Genomic DNA, 24,237 nt, shown 5'->3' on the forward strand with positions numbered 1-24,237 from the left:
ATGTAGTTCATCTATTTTTTATCAACACAGATTTGCCTTTTTATAAACAATTCTTTTTTAAAGATATACATATAGTATTTGTTTATGGGGCACAGGACCTTTGAACTTTTTAAACTTAGTCATCACCAGAAACATCATCTGTCTCTTTACGGTCGAGTGACTGAGAATCCAATTAAATAAGCAATAAATGCCTGCAGGGGGCGGCGTTCTAATTATTTGAGATCTCGGATTTTGCACAGCGATGTCTTACTTCAGATTAGCTCCGATATTTATAAGCCTGTCGCTTCGAATCATCAACAGGGCTGTTTTTACACGGGATTATTTTCTCGTGTGCCATCCTCGAGTCGCGTAAATGAAAAAAAAAAAAAAAGATTTGATGAAAGAACATTAGTTGCAAAAAAATGAAAAGAAGACTGTTCAATTAATGACATCTGTCTTTGCATGAATAAACACACATCCAAATTACGCTCCGTCTTGTACGAGTTGTTCTTTTTTCAGGAGCCTTTTGATTTGCCTGCTTGCATTTGATGAGAAAAACAAGCCGCGTGAATAGGAGCGGGGAAAGGAGCGTATGTGGGTGTTAAAGCTGTTAGAGGAGGCTAATGTCATGGAGAGGAGAGTGGAGTGAGCGAGTGAATGGTTGGTAGCTATAAGAAAGGAGGCGATGCACTATAGGCAACGGTGATTTGCTGCTAGACATCGGCAGGGTCACAAAAATTAAGGGACACATGAAAATTGTGTAAGGAGGAGTTGGTGAAAGCGATGGTGTTGGTGTTGGTTGCCATTATTATTAATACTCAAGCAGAAGTAAAAAACAATGTAGTGAACCAAATAATCTCACAAAAAAAGTTCAAATGTTGGTTGCAGGGCCATCGACAGACTTGCTCTGGCCCGGGGCAAGAAGTTTTCACATGTGCGGTGCTCCCTAGTCTTCCCCATACTTATTCATTCACAAAGATGTCATGTTTGGTATCCACCTGTAGTAGTGATTTCCTTTCTGGGAGACAGCAGTGGGAGAGTTACACACGTATGCACAGACGTAACAAAACTTCATGTCCCGTTTTCTCAAAATAATGTTTTCCTTACAACATCTTGCACCCCATAAAACAAGGCAAAATGTAAAAATATTTGTATATATTATTTATATTTTTCAGTAACCAGCTTATTCAACAAACGTAAACAAGGTGGGCTATTCTAAATCTCTCTGAACAAATCTTTTGAGGGCACCTGAATATAAGCCGCACCAGTATAATTTATAAAGAAAAGAAAATGCACAGGCCGTACTGGTCGATAAGCCGCAGCTGTCCACATCTGCAAAAGCCGACTTTTTACGCACAAACAGGAACCAAACTGCTTATTTCGCCGCTGTAAATAAGCCACTGTCCTGAGAGAAGGAGTGAATAGCGATGTTCTCTGTGTAGCGCCGGGATCAAAGCTGGCCATTCTCACCCCCCACCTCCCCCCTTTGATTTTTATTAGATATTATAATGACATTAATTAAAAAATATATAAAAAATCTTGAAGCTCGACCCTCCCCAAACCCGACATGTCATGCGTGATAACTCGGCCCGACCCGGACCTAAAATCTTACCTCTACTCGGGAGTGTGGCCGTGTTTAGAGCCGCCCTCGAGGTCTGCATATGGTCCTGGTTTCCTGGTCTTGCTCTGAGCTGGGTCGGCGGCTATTGATGAATTTAACCTGCGCTTCAATTAATAATATTTCAGCGGTGAGAGAATTAAATGCATTTATTTTGCACCCAAAGCCACGTTACACTGCAAGAGGGCGTCCTGCTGCCCCCGCCCCGGTGATCAGTAAACACAGAGGTCGAGGGACACAGTGATAGGGTTTGCCCCGTCTGAGTTAATGTGCAGATGAGTGGGGTGCGTCCGAAAGGAACCGTGTGAGCTCTCTATTCTGTCCATTAAATGTAGGTGCATTGTTATTGATAACATGATACAATATTCCGAATGACCATAAAAATCTATAAATTAGCGGCATTGTTTTATTTTATTTATTGGGTGAAATGTTACACAATGGGACTTAAATGTGTATATGTTTATAATTTGTAATTATGGTAATGTATGCGTAATGTATACTTTTATAAACAAACTAAACACCTAAAAATCAAGTTATGAGACAGAAGGCCCTCACCTACTGTTGCTGGAAACAGCCCTGCTGGAAGGCGTGACACTGCTGCTGCTGCTGCTGCTGCTACTTCCCTCTCACTTTTTCCCCCTTTTTTTTTCTCTCTGTAATTGGGGTTAACACCTTGTATGAGCTGGAGTTGAATACATTTTTAGTGTGTGTAATTCCCATAATGTGTCAGTTGGTAATGAGATGGCAATTAGCTGTAATAACATCTCCGGCCTCTGTCAGCTTGGGCATTGTTAGCTCGTTTATTTTCCCTGTCTTTTTCTAAATACACAAAATTAGCTATGCCAGAGCCAAAATGCCCACAGGTGCAGGCGTTTCATAGAGGGAAATGTCATCGGCAGTAATGCCTTTTCCGATTTACATAATAAGTACAGTATCCCCATTAGCAGTGCAAATCAGTAATTGCAATTACAAGTCACTTTTGTTCCTTGTTAAACATGTGCGCCATAGGCTGAATGGGAGCAATTATTGATAAATGCTGGCTACGTTGAAGAATATGCTTATTCATTTAGCTGCTGGACATAAACTCCCTGCAACAGCCATTTATTTTTTTTAACACGTTTAAAGTGCAGAAAAAATTAGCATTTTATCTGATTTTGGAAATGAAAACTTTAAAATAAATTGTAATTTGAACTTGAGGGTAGAACACCAGTCTTTGCCCTGCTAATATATTAAACAACTTCAAGGTAAAAATGTGAGAGTGATGGCCCAAATGTAAACTAGAAACAATATAGCAGATGGCATTCTAAGCCTGTCTATTTCCCCTAATTATCAAAAGGCTTTGTAGTCGCTTTGGGTCATAAAAATCAACCAAATCGCTAATTATTTTTCTATGTCAGTGGTCCTCGAACTTTTCACACCAAGTGCCACCTCATTAAATATTTCATTTTCTAAGTACCACCAAGCTAAGATCAAAATCAGAATGAAACTGTCTAAAGTTGGCCTCACTTGGACAAACATATGTCTAAACTGAAGGTAAACCATTACGGTAACGCTTTAGAATACAGCCCGATAATTATTAGGTAATTACGGTGGTACATCCCTGGTACTTACAGAGGGGGTCATTGTCATGATGTTGACAAACTAGATGTTTTAAGTGTAGGCTTTGCATCATTTATTTGTGCTAGTATAAGTGCAGAGCCTTGTGATAGTCCTACATTGTTTATTATTAAGTCCACATAATTGGACATTTTATGTTGCTGCGTTAATCAATGGTCTGTTAGTGTCACTAATTACAGAAAAATAACTTTTTTGGTCATTTTTGGGGGTGGGGGGGTGCCCTTTTGTCTTGGTTGAGCACCTGCCCCTCAAAATGTCTGTGCACGCCACTGAAGTCAAGTCATAGCTTTTGTCAAGTCAAGTCAAGTCAAGTCTTGCTTTAGCCGGCAAGTCACCTCAAGTCACAAACGCCAACGTGTCTACTTTTCAAAATGTGTTCAATCTTGAAAATAGCAAGTGCTTTTTCAAGATACATGTATAGCAATTTGGAATTTAGGCTAAAATCAAACTTTTTAAAATCTCATGGATTTGGATTTAAAGTCTAATTAATATTTAATCGCCAAAAAATTCAAAATACATATATTTTAAATGCTCCAGTCTATGTACACAATTACCAGGACAGCATTTTAAGGAAGGGGGCCGACTTAAAAAAAAATGGACTTTAACTTTTTTTTTTCATTGTGGAGGTTGACCTCTCCTCTTGTCATACATATAACATAATCAAACTTTTAAAATATTAGAACCCTTTCATTGCCAACTTTCAATCAATTTCAAAGTCACTAAAATGTATTGCCATTGTGGCCTCATTCATTTACATGGTCCATAGACTTACATTGTAATAACGATTTTTCAACGCTTAACGATTAAACATTTTATTTCAAACTTCTGCATATTTTCTGAACCTTGAGGCTTCAAACTAACACCCTGACATATTTTTTTAACCATGAGGTCATTTTTACCTAGTGTGGCAAGAGGAAGAATATGCCTGTTATTTCCAATATTAGTACAGTCGTAAATAACAGAAACACCTGCATTACTTCATTGTTACTGAATCTTTCCCTTTATTTATTTTTTATTTTTTATTTTTTTAATGGTTTATTTGGTAGGGACAGTGCAAGTTAATGAACAAGCCACACCTTTTGTGACTTTGTGCATCAAAGTGAGTCTGTGGAAGTGTTTAGGAAGAGGCAAGACAGAGTTTGAGGTTTTTGAACTGGTAGTTGGACAAAAAGGTTATGTCTCCTGATAATATCTGACCCCTCTCTGCCAAAGGCTCAAAGTTTCAGTACCTAATAGGGATAAGAAGATTCATTAATGAATAATTCAATTACCTTCAAAACCCACAACTTGCTCTTTATGTTCTCCTCATTTCCTGGGGCTATATACAGTGTGAATCTGATCTTGATTAGCCGCAGTATCAGTATGCACAGCCCGTCCGGCGTGGTACGACATGTTAAAAGTGGAGAAAAGTCCATTAGCATAAGCATTACGATCATTTAAACCACTTATCATATTTCCAGCCCACATTCGAGCCGGAGGACGCTCCAGGCCTACTTCATCAGACAGCGGCGCTCTCTCTGGGGCCGCGTGCTAATTGGCTGAAGGATCTTGATCATGTGGATTTGTATTGCTAATGCGGACGGATGTGTCTTTGCAGCGCTGCTCCTGGGCATCTTCTTGTACACGCGCTGGAGGAGCTACAAAGGTCTGAAGGAGGGGGTCTACCACGTGTCGGCGCACCACGACGGCTGGGAGGACATCCGCGAGAACGTGCTCAACTACGACGAGGAGGGTGGCGGCGAGGAGGACCAGGTATAAGTGAAGGATGTATACGTCATTATTATTCCCTTGAGTGAGCAGCTGATAAATGTGCGTGTCACTCCGAGACGCTTCCGCCTTAATGAAATCATAGTTATTTAGCAATCAGCCAGTCAAGGTTCCATGTCGGCGTTATAGACACGCTATGTTTACATACCGGCAAGATTGGTGCCTGCAAACTTGTGCTGAAGTGACATATGACGCTTAAATGAGGATTAGAAATAATCTGATGGATACCTCAGTGTAGACATTTGACGTTTTAGAATTAGAAATAATGTCTGTGTACGGATCAGATGGACTTTGAGCCAGGGCAGGTCAGGATTTTTGCCCGGAGCTCCCTCTGCAGACAGCTGTGGGAATTGCACTAGAAAAAAAGCATATCCCTTGAGAAGGACAGTTTGATCTTTCATCTCTGACATAGTATAACCTTTCAGCAGTAAAGAGGAAGGATGACCAAAGGGATTAGGATTTACTCATGACTGCATGTGTGGCATTGCGAGCGGTGGTGGTATTTTCATAAATTAAATGAGTAAATTAAACGCCAAGACAAGGGGAAAAGGTGCTTTTAAGGCACACAAAAGGACAGCAGCCACATGCTGAATCAGAATGTGAAGATAAAAAAACAAAACAGAGTGTGTGTTGTATTGAATAGAATGTATTGGGTCCAAGTGATTGTTCCTGACATATTGGGTTGTTGTACAAAAGGCAGTAGTCGTAACATAGGCACCACATCAAAGCAAAAAAATATAATTTCAAAATTTGGACCAAATTCAATTGAAAATAAATCCTCGGAGCATGTGTGGGCTAGCGTTTTAATTGGGCCCACGCCAAATCCTTATCTCCTCTTTCCACTGTAAGCCACCAGCCCTTCACAGCACTTAAGAGCTTGCATAATATCGGCGTTAATCAAAGCAAGTGCATGTAAGACCCTCACACGAGTCAAATGCTGCTTCTATTTCCAGAAAAAGCTGCTACCTGCAGTCAACATGCAATCAAAAGTGCGATAGGTGGATCTTCCACAGCGGCGAGATCCCAGGAGTCTCATTGAGGAGCTCTCTGGGGGATGGAAATGGCACTTTACACTCATAACATTGCCAGTTTTACAGAGCCAAGCCTCCCTGTGGATCGGTTTTCTCCTATGGTTTCATACCCGCCACTGCATGCTTATTTCTGTGAAATCACACTATTTTACAAGTGATTGGTTGTCGCAATGTGTGTAAAAAAGCATCAAAATCCCTTGGGGCGGCAAAACATGGTTGCTAGATGTAGTAAGTACAGTCATGGTTCTGCACAAAGTGAACAGATAAGATTTGAGCCAAGCAATTCTGTTATATTTGATGGAGCAGGGTGGATAGGTTTTTAGTTATTTTTTTTGCATCAAAATGTATTATTGGTAAAAGTTGCTTCTTCTGACCTGAAAAAATGATATAAAAAACAAGTAATTATAAAATGATTGAATGAGCCAGTTTAATTTGGAGTCAGTTTTAATTAATCTCCAAATTTGTTGTTGCAATATGAACTGTGGTAATAGGAGAGATTTAGGGCACACAAGAATACGTGGAATTATTTTGTTGGTAGATATGCTCAAGTGAAGCAATGGAGGAGGGGGAAGATGTAGATTTTTAGACAATGCTGATGAGGAGGAGATTGGGAGGCTGGCAGTTCTGCTGCTGTGGTGAAGATGGGACAGAGGAGGCATGTGGTTGAAACGGAAAGGGAAAACATATCTATAAAACACATCTATAAGGTAATGAAATGACTCTTCCTGAGGGGTTTACCACGAAGCTGGTTGAACAGGGATTAGTTCCTCAAACCCGAGTTGAGAAACCCTGACATGGAGCTTCTGGATAAGTGGTACTACAAAACGCCGTCCGTCCATCCATCCAGTTTGGCATAGAAAAAGCATCAAAACAGTGACACAAACAAGTCAAAATTGTGACGGAAACCGAACAAAAGAAGCAATGAAAAGGTGACAAAAGACCAACAGAACAGAGACAAAGGAGTGATGATGAAGAAAAAAAAAAGTGTCGACAACATGGCAGCAATGCAAGGAAAATGATCCTTTTCAATCAATTTTCTTGCTTTCAAATGAGGCCTATAGGCTTTTTTACAACTGAAATGCAACACGATAAAATCGCTTTCAAATAAAGGACTTCTATCATTGCTGCTCAAGGCGCTTCATCCTCTTCCCTCTCTACTCTATTCTGTCCTCTGATTGGTCAAAGAACCGTTTTCTTCTAAGCTAGATAAAAGTTTAGATCTAGCTTTGATAGATGCTGGTCCAGAGCAGGTTGTGTTACCATGGAGATCTATCCTGCTAGAAAGTTATCCATCTTTGTAGTGCCTCAAAACCAGGGTTAAGCCAGAACTTCGCAGTGTACCCCACTGGTTGATAGCTTAGAAACAACATTCTTCTTTCTTTCCTTTAAATGTATAGTTAGCTTCTACTGTATCTATCTGTCATTTCATTGTACAGGAGTTTTTAAGGCTCCTCCCTGCTCTGGAGCCGGGGTGAAACCGTACATATTACACCACCCCCAGTCCTGTGTCTCTGATTACTATGAAACATGTCTGAATGAGTGAGAGCTGACCAAGACGTGTTGCATTCAGCACTTTTGGCAAAAAGATTTAACCCATCACTACACTCATTTGTACCAGAAGGGGGGGAAAAAAGCTTGACAGACAACTCCTCTCCCCTTCAAACTGTATCAGCTTTCCCCCTCAACTGGTATTCTGCCACAGACAGTTAATATGAAGTCTCGCTGAGCGTAAATGGAGATAGATCGCAAACCTAAGCGTGTGGAACGTTCACAGTAAACCCAATGTTGGTCCTGATTGTTTTCCTGCTCTCTCGCCGTCACATCGGATTTTTAACAGTTCATCTCAACCCCAAAACCGTTGCGGCTCGCTCCTCTGTCTGTTTGGATTTGTTTCTTTCTCTCTCTCGACTTGGACAGGGTTGACTCATGAGCTGTGTTCACTTTAGCCACTTGTTTCTTTGAATCACTGCTGGGTTTGCAGGACAATACCGCTCAGACAGTTGTTGGAATTGTGATTTCCTAATGACTCACTTTGATAAATCAGTTGCGCCTATAACTAATAGGTTCACGATTTAGACTGTGATGACGTCATAGTGTCAGGTGGAGGGCAGGGGCCAATACAACTCTATGGGAGAAATACAGTTTTTGTAAGAAAATTGACAAACGTTTTTCCTCATCAGTATTTGATTGTGATTGGATTCACAAAACCTGTGATGTTATTTTTGAGAACCTTTGATTTTGCTCTATTTAGTCTCTGGCTTTGATTATTTGATTTATAGTATTTCTTCGGTTTCAAAATAGCAATTTCAACCTGGATAGACTCAGACAGACAAAAGCAGCAATTAGGAAGATTTATTGACATGTATTTTGTTTTGGCGATCAGACCCCGGCAGTAGACATCGATGTACACTGCGTTCCAAATTATTATGCAAATTGGATTTTTGTGTCAAAAAGGTAAAAAAAAAAGCAATAATAATGAAACTCATGGATGGTGTCGTGTCTTGGGGCTCTATGAATCACTGACATTAATCTCAGAGACCTGGGATAATTAGTTGTCAGGTTAAGCCCAGTTAAGGGAAAAACTACTGAAAAAGGGTGTTCCACTTTATTATGCAGATCATCATTTTCAAGCAATTTGGTAAAGAAAAAGGGACTTTCTGCTGATGAAAAGCGTGAAATAGTTGAATGCCTTGGTCTAGGTATGAAAACCTTCGATATTTCATGAAAGATTAAGTATAATCAACGTACTGATAAGAGATTTGTGAATGATTCAGAGCACACTCCGTTTTGTGCCGATAAAGGCACAATATGGACGGTTTCTACCAGACAAACACATCAGATTAAGAGAACAGATGCCACAAAGCAGCAGACAGGTATTTGAAGCTGCTGGTGCCTCTGGAGTCTCCCAAACATCAAGGTGTAGGACCCTCCAGAGGCTGCAGTTGTGCATAAACCTTCTATCCGGGCCTCCCCTAAACTGTTAATTGAAGCTGATGAACAGAAACGGCTGCAGTGGCTCAGAAATACATGAGGACTCATTTTCAAACAGTTGTGTTCACTGATAAGTGCCGTGTAGCCCTGGATGGTCAACTCAATGGAGTAGTGAATGGTTGGTGAATGACCACAATGTCCCAACAAGGCTGTGACGTCAGTAAAGAGGTGGCGGAGTCATGTTTTGGGCCAGAATCATGAGGAGAGAGCTGGTCGGCCCCATTAGGCCCTTTTAGGCTCCCTGAAGGTGTGAAAATGACCTTTGAAAAATATGTGGAGTTTCTGACTGACCACTTTCTTCTATGCTACAAAAAGAAGAGCCGTGCTTTCCCTAACAAAATCCTCTTCATCATGACAACGCACCATGTCCTGCTGTAAAGAAAACCTCTGCATCACTGGCTGCTATGGGCATAAAAGGAGAGAAACTCATGATGTGGACCCCCTCCTTTCCTGACCTCAACCCTGTTGAGAACATTTGGAGCCTCAACAAAAAAACTTCTATGAGGGTGGGAGGCAGTTTTCATCCAAACAGCAGCTCTGGGAGGCTATTCTGACATCCTGCAAAGAAATCCAAGCAGAAACTCTACAAAAACTTACAATTTTAATGGATTTAAGAATTTTGAAGCTGCTGTCACACAAGGGCTCCTGTGGTAAAACATAACTTGACCTGTTAAATTTTTTTGATTGAAATGGCTTTTGATTTCAGAAAGTATGACCTCCTAATGCTACAAATACAACAAATGACCATTTTCAGTTAATTACGAGCTTTAAAATGTATTGAAATGATGAGTTGCATAATAACTTGGAACAGTGGATTTTGAGGTTTTTACTATATTTATTTTTGAATAAAATACTGTTATCACTAGGAAATTTTTTCCACCACATTTAAATGATCCTCTACCAGTTAAAGACTTGAAAATTATGCTGACTCTCATTTGAGTTGACAATTTAGAAAATCTTAGAAAAATGTCATTTGCATAATAATTTGGAACGCAGTGTATGCATTGATGTCCGAATGGACGAACGCTTAGAGTTAGGGATGTCTTCCCCGGGGACTGGACACTGGTGGTGGTATGGAGAACCCGTGAAGATGTCGCAGGTAGAAGCCGAAGGCAGAAGAGGTGGAGATGGGGCGGAGGTGGGTTGCAGCGCAGCTGGAAAGCGAATGATCCATGATTGATGGAGGCTTAAAAGTGGGACCGAGGGCGATGATTGACTACTACGGAGGTGTGGCTCTTACGCTGATGGGCTGAGGTGGAGGTGTGCCCTCACGGAAGCGATCATTGGCTGGAGGTTTGTTGATGCTGAAATTAGTCTCCCAGGTTGAATTAATGCCTAGGCTTCATTTCTTTTGTTAAGCTCCTCTACATATCTTTTTTTCTTCCTTGTAGAATGCACATCAGTGTTTCCCAATCAGAGGTATGGGATGTATGGATTTCACAGTCTTTTTTAGCCTTGTTTTGAACAGGACACATTGTCTTTTTACTAAAAATCTGAGCTTCAGGTGATTTTTATTTTTTCATAATTTGCATCAATCTCAACATAAGGATAGTCCTGTCACGATTATTACTATTATAAAAGTACGTTTTTCTGTAATAAATTACAGAAAAACAATATATTTTTAGGCTCAATAATTACAGACAGAACATTTCTTTAAATTTTTCCTTAATTTTTATCCTATTTTAAAAAAAAAATGCTTGATACATTTTACTGAAGTAACTATGTGTTTCATTGAGTTTCATGTTAATTGCAACTCGTGTAAGGAATTACTTAGATTTCCATGTTTTAAGTTGGTTTCAGTGGCATCAAGTGGTCTTCAATATCATTGTTAATCATGATATTTCCCTGCCTCAATATATCGAACTTCAAATGTTATTGTGACAGCCTTAAAGGTACTTGAAGTAACATCCAAGGTTTACGCTTGACAAAAAAAAATCTCCTTGCATGATTTGAATAAAACTAGAATAAGACATACGATTTTTGGACTTTGAGGTGCACTTTGTAGCGGTCCCCTGCGGGCTGTGGTCAGACCAGGCGATCAGTGTGCTGGACAAGCCGGACAGAAGTAGGGCAAACACCTCGCAGCATCTAAACAACCTGTTGGGGAGACTTTATCGCGGCGCTCTCAGCCGTCCTCTATCAACAACCGTTTGATCAAGTTGATGCCATTCACTTCTATAAAACCGTGAAACCACACAGTGATTTTATAAAGCAGCATTGACGAAGGGACTTGGAATTCTAAAGGCGAATAGAAGCACCACTCGGAATAATTTTATGTGTGAAAATAGAACTAATGTTGCTTGTGCAGGCGCCTATACAACGGAATAACTAAACAACTGCCATAAAAGCGGGCCAGTCAAAGAGCGCTGCGAAGTACGAGGCAAAACATTTAATAGAGACTTTCGCACCTACTTCTTGGAGGGTGCAAAAACTTGAAAGGCTAAAAGAAGTCCTTCTATAGTTTTTGAAGTTATTGTTTGCGCAAAGTGTTTGAGGGAAACCATTTCAATTCAGCTGTGTACTTTCTATGTGGTACAATTTACAATAAAGCTGACCTTGATCTTTGAACTGCAAAAAGATAAGAAGATAGCTCCACGAAACATAAAGGACATGTCTCTGAGTGCCACAAAAGAAACCACTGATTGCTTTGCCATGTGTGACATTTTTGTTCAAGCAACCACTCGAAAAACACATTTTACCAGCTCTGAAGAATTTGATTGAAAAACATTACAATTTTCCCACAGCAGCTAAATTTGCGATTTATGGTGACTAAGAATCCGTGCTTGTTTAATACCGAGTCATCCTGGAGCATTAAAGGGATATTTCAGGATTTTTGACATAGTGCCTAATTTCCTAATTATCCAGAGTGTTGATTTTTATTTTTATTTTAATTCATGCAGTCCTTATATTTGAAGAGTTTACGGTGCTAGGCTAGTGCTAGGCTAGTGCATGTCTATGGTAACTAGTAGCCTGCATTAAACACCTCTTTTTTTGGGTAGTCCTGCAAAACGTTACCATCTGATTTATAGGAAGCTCCCGTGTGAATTCCACGTGTAGTAAAGCCGGCCGCAGGTAAACAAACTACTGTAGATCCGGTAACCTAGCAGATCACTCCGCCGCTGCGTAGCTTACAACCAGGAAGCTGATGCTGCTCAAATATAAATTGTTTTAAATGCAAAATGGGTATATTGCAAAAACAACACAGACATTTATATCGGTAGTCTGGTGTTATAAGTGATTTGCCTCAGGTGCACTGTGCTTGGGTCAGACTGTTTTTAATGCAGGCTACTAGTTACCATAGACATGCGCTAGCCTAGGACTAGCCAAGCACCACTATTCTCCAGAAATCAACACTCTGGATAACTAGAAAATGAGGCCCTCTGTCAAAAATCTTGAAACATCCCTTCAACATGAGAGAGAAGGTTAAAGTATGAAGGATGTTTTTTTGTTTGTGGCGAGGAACTCAGTGTTCCAGATTATTAAAGGAATCGGAACTCAGATTGCCTTGAGGAGTCTGACATCCGACCTGCATCGTGCGCCACCATTCAGTTGGGATTGACTTTCTGTCTGCCTCTCTGTGTCTGTGTCTCCAGAACGCCTACGACATGGCCGAGCTGCAGAAGTCCCTCCAGCCCAGCCCGGCCCAGTCCATCCAGTACTGCCGCTCCCGGGCCCTGCACCACCCACCTCCTCCCCTGCACCTCCACCATCACTCCCACCACCACGGCCTGCTCCACCAGACCTCCTGCTCCTCCCCAGTCCCCACTTCCGCCACCCCCCTGGAACCGCTGAGCCGCACCGTCAGCTCCAGCACGCTTCCCCCCTCCGTCGCCTCCTCTTCGGCCTCCACCGCCACCACCTCCGCCAGCCTGCGCCGGGACGTTCCTCCGCCACCGGTGAAACCCCCCACCACCGCCCAGGGTCAGGCGCGCCCCTCCCAGCTGGCCCGCCGCTCGCTCTCCTTCTCCAGTCAGGACCTGGCGCGCTACCTGTGCGAAATCATCCGGGACGCGGACCAGCACCCGGACACGGGGCCGTTCGACTCCCTGCAGGTGTTCTCCACCGAGGGAGGTGGGTCACCCGCGGGGTCACTCAGCTCGTTCAGCTCAGCGGGACTGGACGGGACTAGCGTCGCTGATGGGGTGGCGGACGGTCGGAGAGAGGAGACACTAGCCGATTGGGGCCCGAGGTTTGATAAGTTGCGGGCACTGTATGAACGCGCCGAAGCTAGTGACTGCTGAATGCTCAAGACTGTGGTTGAAGCCTACAATCAATTTGCAGACTCTCAGAGCAGGAGGGGGGTGCTATTGACGCTAACTGATGCTGTTGTGCACTTTGTCATCAGCCCCCCTTTCCCTCGCACTGACAACTGATAAAAAAAAAAAAAAAAGGTTTTGTATTTACCAAGGATGAGTTGCGGCCTACACGCGCATCAAAGTGTCCCTACCATTGCCGTACCTTCGAATGAAAATTTGACAGCCCTTATCAAACCTGTCACTTCAGGCCGGCGAACAGCGCTCTGTACCCGGGCTACTCATCATGAAGGAGCTTAGCTTTGCTGTCACAAAAATCTGTTCCGGTCACAGCCTCCAAAGGCCCTGTTATGAGGACCTTCTAATGGGTGTATGTCTAAAGAGAAACACGGAGGCCACAGAATGACATTTTGAATTTATTTCAGACCTGGGACACATTGTGCAGTGCCAGAACGACCAGAATACACCATTTCACAGTCTTTTTATATCTTCTGTCCTGATGTTTACACAAGAGTTTGTAAAAGGCTTTCCATTAACCTATTCAGCCGTACTAAATTATCCTCTTACCGGATGACGAATGAAGATAGATGCCAAACAAAAACAGAAAAAAATGCCCCTAAAACGGAAAAAGCAGCCAGAACAACAAAAATCTATATTGAGATATAAGAGATCAAGGCATACCCCTCCAAAGTGAAGAAAAACTGCCTATGGTAATGCATTGGTGGACCAGGTCTCATTATCATATAGACCCTTTCTGTATTTCTTTATACATTTATTTCCCAGTTACATGTTTTATGCACAATATCCGATTGTTGATTTATTGTGTCGGGGCAAACAGTTTCTGAGGATGTCATTTGTATATGGGTGCACATTGTTTGGAAGCCTTTTAGAAATTTGGACCATTGTTAGAAGAATGCTTAATTGATTTGACACATTGTTGTAGAATTATCTTCAAAGATATTCAAAGATTTCTACTATAAATTTTAAAAATCTTTTTTTACCGAGGAAATTTTAGCCAAAAACATATATCTCGCCCTCGATTTGCCTGTCCTTCTATCACTGAGAATATGTGGTCTATATAATGTGAAATGAAACACTTGTGGCCATGTTTTTATATCAGAGAAATATTGGCCAGAGAATATAGTATTTTTGCCTGAACTGTTTATTTCCTGTAAATACAAAAGGAGCACATGCCGAGCGCGTAACTGTGAAGTTAAGTGGGATCATAGTGGGTAGCCCACATCACTGGCCTGGACTTTGACTATTTACTGGACACATTGTGTTCTTGCTGCCTGGCTGTACACAGCTTCTGTCGATGTTTGTACCAGAAAAAAGTGCTTTGACCATCACTGGGTGGCAGGGTGAGGTTTATTTTTACTGTTTTTTGTAAAGTGTTTTGGCCATGTTAATTCTGTATTGGTTGAGTGTTTCAGCGGCTTTGTGGGTTGTAAGTCATCAAGCCTTCTACTTACCACCACACCCTGGTCTTCATTTGATTTCCTATTCTCGCTCCTTTGCAGCTCGTTGCTTCCCACCCAAGGGGAGCTGCACAACAATTCAAACAGCTTTGTGAGGGAGAGAGAGTTGGACGTGGGGACGGGAGAGGAGAGAAAAAGCCTAGAAAGCCGAGCTCTGCTGCTCTGGGCCACGTGTGCTGGTCCTCAGGCATAACAAACACTGGGTCCGCCAGAGCCTGTTGTAAGACAGGACAAGACAGGAGTCAGGAATACAAACCACGTCAAACTGCTGTCCAAGGTGACTACTCAATATATGGGAACAAAGGGAGAGGGTACGAAGAAGGAGATGGTTAATGATTGGAGAAACAGACAGTTCAGAGCTGTGCCATCCGCGCTTCACACAATAACAAGTCTATGGAGGAGGTGCTACAGCACAGCGGTGTTGTTTGTCTGCAGAGCCAAACATCTGATCTGAGAGTCATACCATATCATCTCTTTTATGTTTCATCAAACAACACCCCTTATTGCCTTTTCACACCAACTTTAGAATGTGGACCTGACACAGACTAAGAACTAGGAAAGATACTAGAACGATGCAGCATTTGTTACAACAGTAGTCTTGTAAAGTGGACTTAACATATAGTGTAATCAATGACGCAAATAAGGCAAAGTGCAATACTTAGTAGATATATATATCTATGCAAAATAATTATTGCTTTGGCCTAAGTCCAGTAAAAAGGAACAAGGTCATACATTAATGTTTTTAGGGTTAGGGTTAGGGTTAGGGTTTTAGCATGTTACAGTGTTGTTTCCTCGTCCATAACATGTCTGAAGTTGTGTTTCGAGCCATTCACATAATCTTTTAATCTTCCTCAGTGACCAATCCTAGTGCCGCAAGTGAGTGCCACCATTAGATTAGACCCACACAATTCTAAAATGTTTTGTTTAACTTTCCAGTTGTCTATTAAACTTGATTTATTGCAACATCGAATACATACATATATTTAAATACAAAAACAAAGACCAAAAAACACACACAGTAGTTTCATTACACTATATTGCATCTTCATCCCTTTTCTTTTCGTTTGTGACATTGAAATACCCTACAGCATATAAACTGTGTTAGTGAACTCCCCGACAGTTCAATATAAACTGAAGTAATTGGTTTAAATGTACCTGCCTCTCTTCATTTACACCTGATTATACCAGACAGCACACTGACAGTTGTTGCCAGAAACATTGCTATCCCAGTGTTCTCCTTATGCAAAAATAACTTGACAAAACATTGCTCAAGCTGTGTTGTCAGATCATTGCCACAGTTAGTTTTTGTACGGATTGTCATATTGCGTTGCTTTTCTTTCTTTTCTAAAACAAAACAACATAAACCCCCGCTGATGACCGAATTAAAAAAAAAAAGAAGAAGGTTTTGAAGGCATGCACTGTACATAAGAGAGAGAGTAAATCCACAAACTAGGGCCCCCCCAAGAATTTTAACAAGTGCCTGGCTCTGTAGTGTGACTGCTGCACCTTGATGCCCAGGGGAACTGTAAAAATGATAAAATATTCAAAATCTATGTTGTTTTTCTTTTCTTTTTTTGGCTCAGCAGACAGCACAGAAACTGCCCAAAAGGTGGCGGCTTCTCAAAAAATATCCGTCCCCCGCCGCCATTCTCTCGGAGTTGGCAGGGGCTCCTTTAGTCGACAGCGAAAAACAGCGAAAGGGTAGGAGTGTGTGAAAACATGTCAGGTCACTAATCCTAATAGGAGCTGATGGCTTGCTGTCATGCTGAAGGAAACCAAAGGATTGTGGGTCCTTTGGAGAGAGATTTCCAAAAATACGGGACACACACACACACACACACACACCCACACACACACACAAAAGGGAACTGGTTTTGGTCATGTGACTTTGACGGACATGTCCTCCCAGGAAGACACTCAAAGCTACCGCGCGTTCATTTGTACCATAGGAGACTTTATCGTTGTGTTCGGGGTGCACACATGTTGTGATCAAATGTAATGTTTTTTACCTCATTTGTAAATACAGAGATAGAGGAATTAATAAAAATCTATTGCTTTTTTTTTTTTGGTTGGGGGAAAAAAAGGAAAAAAAAAAGCACCAGAGGTCACAATGTGCGCGGCTTTTGAAGAGAAACCGAAAAGAAATGAACATATCTTTTATAACATCATGATGGTAATGAGCTTTGGACAGTTCTGTGTTTTGTATTTGCCTTTTCCTCAATAAAGACATTTATTTGCACCAGATTTTGTACCGTCATGATTTAATCAAAGGAAAAGCTGAACATTATTTACTTCATACAAGAAAAAGCCGCAAAAAATGCCATTTCGTATGTTGTGGCCGAGTCACAAAGGCAGCAGTGGGCAGCAAGAGCAGTGGCGGTTTCCGACATGGCCGTTTTAATGTTCTGTCCGCTCACTGTCTGTAAACAACCTCATAAATCACTGTGTTGTCAAAGTGATTATTTTTGTTAAACAGCGGTGGTAAAAGTATACAAGTGAGAAAGTTTCTCTGGAGAAGTGATCTCACAACACGTCACTTCAGTTGTTGCTGTTATTACTATTATTTGTTTGTTCGTTCTTGATTTTAAATCTGATGTAGCAATGAACTCTAAGCAGTCCAAAAAATCTAAAAATGGCCTTGTGTGTGTGTGTTTTTTTTTCTTTTTTAATTTGGAAAACAACAAAGTCATCTCAAAGCATTTGTTGTGATCTTTCCTCTATCACCAAAGCATAAATGGAAAGAGATGATAAAGGTGTGCCTTTCTTTAAAGCAGTACTAAGTAACTCATGCCCCTAGAGGCCATAAGCGCCACTGCAGGCGTCGTATCATGTTGTGTTTTTTTACTCATTCATTGTCTGTGAGAGTAAATACTACACTGACAGAGAAGGCGAAGGAAGAGAGGGATGTTGTACATCCAATTACACAATGGAGATCTTTTTTTTTTCATTCAAACCTGGCTGTAAATACTGTTTAAGTGGTGCTAGCCTGCAGTTAGCTTTGCCCGTTAGCCTCTTAGCTTCTTCTGCGTGATTCCATTAGAGTGTTTTAGTGACTCCGACCCGGTACAGGGAAGTTGCAAGCATGGTTTTCTGGCCAGAGACACCAGGGGGAGATGAAAGACCCCCAATCCCATTAACACTTGTATTACCCCCAGAGGGACCACGGAAAGGATTTATTAAGGTAAACAAGTTACCTAATGCTGCTTTAAAAGTCTTTGGCTACTGTAATTCACTGAAATGAACCTGCTCTTTAATTGCCCAATAGTTTTTCAGCAAATCTTGTAAACATGTTTCTGCAATGAATAAAATAAAAATAAAATGGCCCTGCTATAGCATCCTTCTCACACATGTGTTCCCATATTGTTTGCAGGCTGTTTGTTACTCATGATGCCTCCTCATTGGGATGCAGCGCAGCAGGACTGCACTGATACAACACTCCATATTGGATGTTTAATTTGGGCTTTGTCAGATTGCTTTATTTGAATGCCAAGTGATTCCATTATGTGGGCCTAATAAGAGTGTACAAATGTAACCGTTGTTGTTGTTGTTTTTTTCTAGCGCTGGTAATTTCCATACATATTAGGATTAGTAGTTCATCGTCTCGCAAGTTGCAAAACAGGATTTTTAATTCTATGCTGAGCTTTTAACCATGTTACAATTGATGTCGGGAGGGGGTAACACGGAGTTGAGAATTTATTGGTTTTTTTTCCAAATAAAATAGAGCTATAGCCAAACCATGTTCAATGTCTTCAGTTATCTCATCAACAAAAAAAGGGGACTCAGGTGGAAACCATGACAACAGACACATTATGAGAGAATTTAGGTCAAGTTGTGGTCTGGATGAAAAGAAATATGTATCATTCAGTGCTATTCGGTGTCTGAGTGTATTGAGGAACAAAAAAAAGTATAAAGCAAGGTCTGAGATTCGGAACGGGTCCACATGTGTTGTTCACCGATACGCATCTACACTGAGCGATGTGCGTCACGGCTCTTTAAAGCTTTAACACAAGGTGAAGAGTGTGTAAATGTAGCTGTAGATGAATATATTCCAAACCAGGTCCCAGAGTAGAAAGATCTCAAAACGGCATTTGCTTGGCTCCGTCTTTACACCGTCTCCGCAGCTTTTACTAAACCGATGACATCACAGTGCCAGTGTTGTGTCTGTTATCCACAATATACTGACCTTATAATGAGTTAATCCACTCCTCTATGCTCGTCCCTCGTCCCCATTAGACCAGGTGTGGTACCCCGACGCCACAGGCCCGGACAAGCATCGACTGCAGCACGTTGTGCGTGCTGCTGAGAAGGTGATTGGCTGTAGGCTCCCATCTCTCGAGGACCTGTTCACCTTGAAGACCGGGAGGAGGCATGTAGGTCAGATGCCAGATGACCCTTCTCACCCTGGACACGGACCATTCACCCCTCTCCCCTCAGGCAGGAGGCTACAGTCCATCCTGCCCCCTTTGCCATCAGACTCATGAACAAAAAAACACCCAGTAACTCTGTAACAGACTCATAAACGTAACATAACATACATGTTAAAAATCTATTATGTGCATGCCCTTGTAGTTTTAAAGTTTTTACAGTCTGGAACTTTGCTAGCTGCCAATCAAATCTCAAAAGACAGAATTAACCACTTGTATAATATTTTCTTGAATGGACTCAACAAGAGCGCACTTGCGTAGATGTTGATGTTTCATCTTCTCCAGCAGTATTTTCGTCTTGTTGCCATCTACCAAATGCTTTTTTCATCCCGTTCCAAACGTACATTCGGGTTGATTTCTCCTGTGTGTAAAATCTGAACCGAGTTGATAGTGACTCCTTGTATCCTTACGTTTCTGTAGCAAAAACGACATAGATCTTTCACATTTGTCACCGTTCTTCTGGCTGATGCATTGTGAAACCAATCAATCAAGTGCTGTACACAATAATACAAAATATAAATTAAAAATAGACATAATTTACAATTAAAAGATTATTACTTTTACAACAACTGCGACATCACTATGTGCCTTTAAACACAGGTGAACCTTGAGTTTTGCTTTGAACAAAGGCAGGTCAATGATCTCAATGGGTAATGTATTCCAGAGTGTTGGACCACTAAGTTCCTTGTTTATATCCTCGTCATATCCAGCTTTTCTCTGATTGGTTAATATGCTTGTCAATCACACTCCCAGATTGGAGAGTGCATTCTTTGTAAAGAATAGAAAGCTAAAACTACAAAAGGAAAAGGATTCTTGGTTCATTAGTGATCCTTTGGCCTGTGAAAGATACTTATTGGCACATTAGCATTGGGATTTTACATTTTAAATTCTGTAAATCTTCATGAAAACTAAATTAATCCTTTAATTTACAATACATTTTATTGTCACAGCATTATGCATTTATTCATATTTCTAATCCTCTTCAATTCCTCTTTCGAACCACATTTCAAACAAATAACCTGCGTTGATTTAAAAAGGAGGGTTAAAAAAAGGGGAATCAAATGAGGAACGTCTCTTACAGTCTGTGTTTGATGCTCTCTCATCCTTTCTGTTTAAACATGAGCCTACTCCAGCCACAACACAAAGCCCCCATTTGAAATGCAAGTCTCGAGCCTTCTCCATCTCTTTCTCTCATTTCTCTCTCTCTCCTTTCTCCCATCGCTACTCCCCGCTTTTCTTTCACTTCCCCCTCTCTTTTCCTTTTCTTTCTCCTCTCCCTCTCTCAAACAAACTATTTCGGATCATCAGAGTCGGCGTCACCATTACCAGCCCCAAACACAATTCCTCCCTCTCTTCCCGGGTCCATTATTCATGTGTGTTTGTCGCTCGGCGCGGGACACGGGGGATGAGAAAGGCGAGCGAAAAGGTTGAGACTGCCGCTTGATGAGAATCAGCGAGCAGAAAGCGAAAACATGACAGCAATCACAACAACAGCGCGGCGTCGCAAAATACCACACGGTATTATTGGGCAGGACTGGGGGATGTACCCGCGCTTTAGACAGATGGGGCGGAAGTATATGAGGATTAGAATGGAGATTTGTTCTACAGACAATGACCAAAGGTGGCACAGTGGATGACTCAAAACAAGGTCTCGCAGGTTTGATTCCCTTACCATGCAGGCCTCAGTTTGTGGAGCTTGTTCTCCCTGTGTGTGGTTGGGTTTCCTCTTGGCATGTCAATTTACCCCAACAACCCAAAATATGTACAGCTAGATGACTCTGCCGGGTCCAGCTCACAAAAGGTTGCCCTTGCAGCACTGAAGGAAGGGTTAAAGGCAGAGAAAAACGTACAGATAGAAAGAAAACAATCTAGCTTAGTCTTATCGTCTGAAAAGTCTGGCATTGTCAAATTGTCAAGGTTCATGGATGCATTCAAATCAAAGTAATTGGATTGCATATTTGGGAATGATTGGAGAGTGCATTATATCTGCCATTTAAGGCTAGAGAAACTCAGTAAGAGATGAGTAGTTTATTGATAAGTCCACGCAGGTAAATCTATTTTTGCAAAGAGCACACTTCAAAGAAGTTTTGAAATGATGAAGAAAGATCAGTGCGGGTTATCGAGTGCATTAAAAATGACCACAATCATAACAGCGAGCCGAACACACGCATATAAGCGCTTGAAGCCTCATTTATGTTGTGAGGGAAGTGTGTTGCCCAAGGACACACCTGCAGTATGCTGTGGTTGGAGCAGAAGTGAACTAGCTTGGCCAGTCAAATGATACCCATTCTTTGCAAAGATGCTTAGTCTGGGTTGCACAGTTATCTTTGCAAGCACCAATGGCCATGATTGACGCGAGAGGCGGATAAACAATTCAGAGAAAGTCACAGTTCAGTGAAAGAGCACTGTGTGATAAAACTTCCAAGTCCAGCAGCTTAAAAAAGTACACATACTCGAGAAAATGTAACTGAGCACCATATCTGTCTGACAATAATTCCACATTTCAGGACTGTGGAGTACAGTTTCGGCAGAGTGAAAGCTGACTAACTGTGCTGTGTTGAAGAATGTCCGAGTCGGGAAGCCGCTCTCCTCCGGCTGGTGGCTCTCTTTTGTTTGTGTGTAACAGCGCGCGAGTGGCCACAGGCAGTTTCCAGCTCGGAGTCCAGAACAAACCTGCTGTTAAGTCATACAGGGGTCAGTCTCTCGCTTTCCAAACCACTCCTAGAGCGATACTGCACTCATCGCTGTAAACAATTGCACAATGCAAGAGTTATTTCTCGTAAAGCATGAACAGAGACAATGAGAAAACATGGCAAAATATATTCAAAAACTAGAAATGATCATTTGAATTTGAAAGATTTTCTAAATTGTCAATTCAAATGACAGTCAGCATCATTTTCAAGTCTTTATCTGTTAGAGGATAATATGAAAGTGATTGAAAAAAACTCCCTGTCAAAAATAAAGAATTCTATAACTCAAAATCTGCTCGTTCCAAATGCTTATGCAACTCATTTTTAAGGTTGTAAAGAACTGAAAATGGTCATTTGTTGAATTAGCTAAAATCAATATTTCATGTTTACTGAAATCAAAAGCTATTTCAATCAAAAACAACAGGTCATATTATATTTTACCATAGGAGCCCTTGTGTGATAGCAGCTTCAAAATTCTTGCATCCATTAAACTTGTGAGTTTTTGGACAGTTTCTGCTTGGATTTATTATTTGCAGGATGTCAGAATAACCTCCCAGAGCTGCTGTTTGGATGAAAACTGCCTCCCACCCTTATAGATGTTTTGCTTGAGGCTCCAAAGGTTCTCAATAGGGTTGAGGTCAGCAGAGGATGGGGTCTACATCATGAGTTTCTCTCCTTGTATGCCCATAGCAGCCAGTGATGCAGAGGTATTCTTTACAGCAGGACATGGTGTGTTGTCATGCATGAAGAGGATCTTGTTAGGGAAAGCACAGCTCTTCTTTTTGTACCATAGAAGAAAGTGGTCTGTCAGAAACTCCACATATTTTTCAGAGGTAATTTTCACACCTTCAGGGATCCTAAAGGGAACTCTCACCAAGATTCTGGGCCAAAACATGACTCTGACACCTCCTTGCTGACGTCACAGCCTTGTTGGGACATGGTGGCCATTCACCAACCATCCACTACTCCATCCAAATGATCATACAGGGTTACACGGCACTCATCAGTGAAAAAGACTGTTTTCAAATGAGTCTTCATGTATTTCTGGGCCACTGCAGCCATTTCTGCTCGTCAGCCTTCAATTAACAGTTTTGGGGAGGCCGGTTAGAAGGTTTGCAGCCTCTGGAGGGTCCTACACTTTGATGTTCGGGAGACTCCAGAGGCACCAGCAGCTTAAAATACCTGTTTGCAGCTTCTTAGCAGCTGTTCTCTTAATCTGATGTATTTCTGTATTGTCTAGAAGAAACCGTCCTGATTGTGCCTTCATCTGCACAAACCCATGTGTGCTCTGAATCAATCACAAAATTCAAACAGTACGATGATTAGGCTTGATATTTTGTGAAATATCGAAGGTTTTAATACCTAGTCCAAGGCATTCAACTATTTCACGCTTTTCATCAGCAGAAAGATCCTTATTCTTTCCTATATTGCTTGAAAATGACGGCCTGCTTAATAATGTGGAACCTTGTTTTCCCTTAACCTGACAACTAATCATCACAGCCGTGTGAGATTGAGGTCGGTGATTCAAAGAGCCCTAAGACACAATAACATCCATGAGTTATATTCAGAAAGAATACCATTTCATTACATAAGTAACATTTTAACATATTCACAGGTTTTAGTCACATTTGAAGGAAACCAGTTCTATGTCTTTTGACAATGTAAAACAGTGGTGCAGCTACAGAATCCACCTTTCAATGTATCATGACAAGCCGCAACCAAACTAAAAGTATAAATTTCAATGTATTCCAAATACGGGAAAAGAGCATGGGACAGGATTAAACGTTTATAAATGAAGGATACACAGAGTATGCTTTTTTTCCCAAGGCAAAATCTCACCACCCCATAGATTTTGTGACTAATTTGGGAGAAGTCACAAGTTTTTTTTCACAAGAATTTAAGGTATGAAAAGCTCTACATCAGGTGCGCAACTTGCTAATTTTGTCAAACCACATTCATCATACTGGGATAATTCGTTTCTGTGTCTCGGCTCTGCGCTGTTGGCAACTTATGCTCTTCAATAATGTATGGTGTTGATAAAAGAGCAGACTGCCCGCGCTGAGCCAACTCTGTTTTGGACGCGTTTCCTGGTTTGTGAAATACTGTGAAAATTAGCCAAAGTATAAGCCAAACTATTTTAGAGTCCCTCAGTGGGCCATAAACTGCAGCGTCTGAGGGACTATTCATTATATAGAGGAAAAAAACATATATATATAAGCTATATGAAGTTCAAACTGAGTAAATGTTTCCAATAAGCAGAACAGTTGGGTTCGTGAGGAATTGTTTAGGTGAGCCCTGGAAATCACCCTTGGAATGACTTGGTGGAATTTTAGATAAAATGTCTGGTTTAAGCTTATTAAACAACTAAATCTTTGAGTAGATAAACAGA

At 41.3% G+C, this 24,237-nt stretch overlaps 1 protein-coding gene across 1 annotated transcript in view; it reads left to right on the top strand.

Annotated features, from left to right (window-relative positions):
- The window catches only part of LOC306961767 (neural-cadherin), a 424,067-nt gene extending 408,598 nt beyond the window's left edge, over nt 1-15,469 (top strand). Inside the window, exons 36-37 of the mRNA XM_079554643.1 lie at nt 4,812-4,966; nt 12,597-15,469. Of these exons, the coding sequence (XP_079410769.1) occupies nt 4,812-4,966; nt 12,597-13,244 (803 nt within the window). The 3' untranslated portion in view covers nt 13,245-15,469. The remainder of the gene's footprint in view (nt 1-4,811; nt 4,967-12,596) is intronic.
- Nucleotides 15,470-24,237: the final 8,768 nt, after the last annotated feature.

The sequence above is a fragment of the Gobius niger genome (genome assembly GCF_951799975.1).
Source record: "Gobius niger genome assembly, chromosome: 4".
Taxonomy (NCBI): Eukaryota; Metazoa; Chordata; class Actinopteri; order Gobiiformes; family Gobiidae; genus Gobius; species Gobius niger.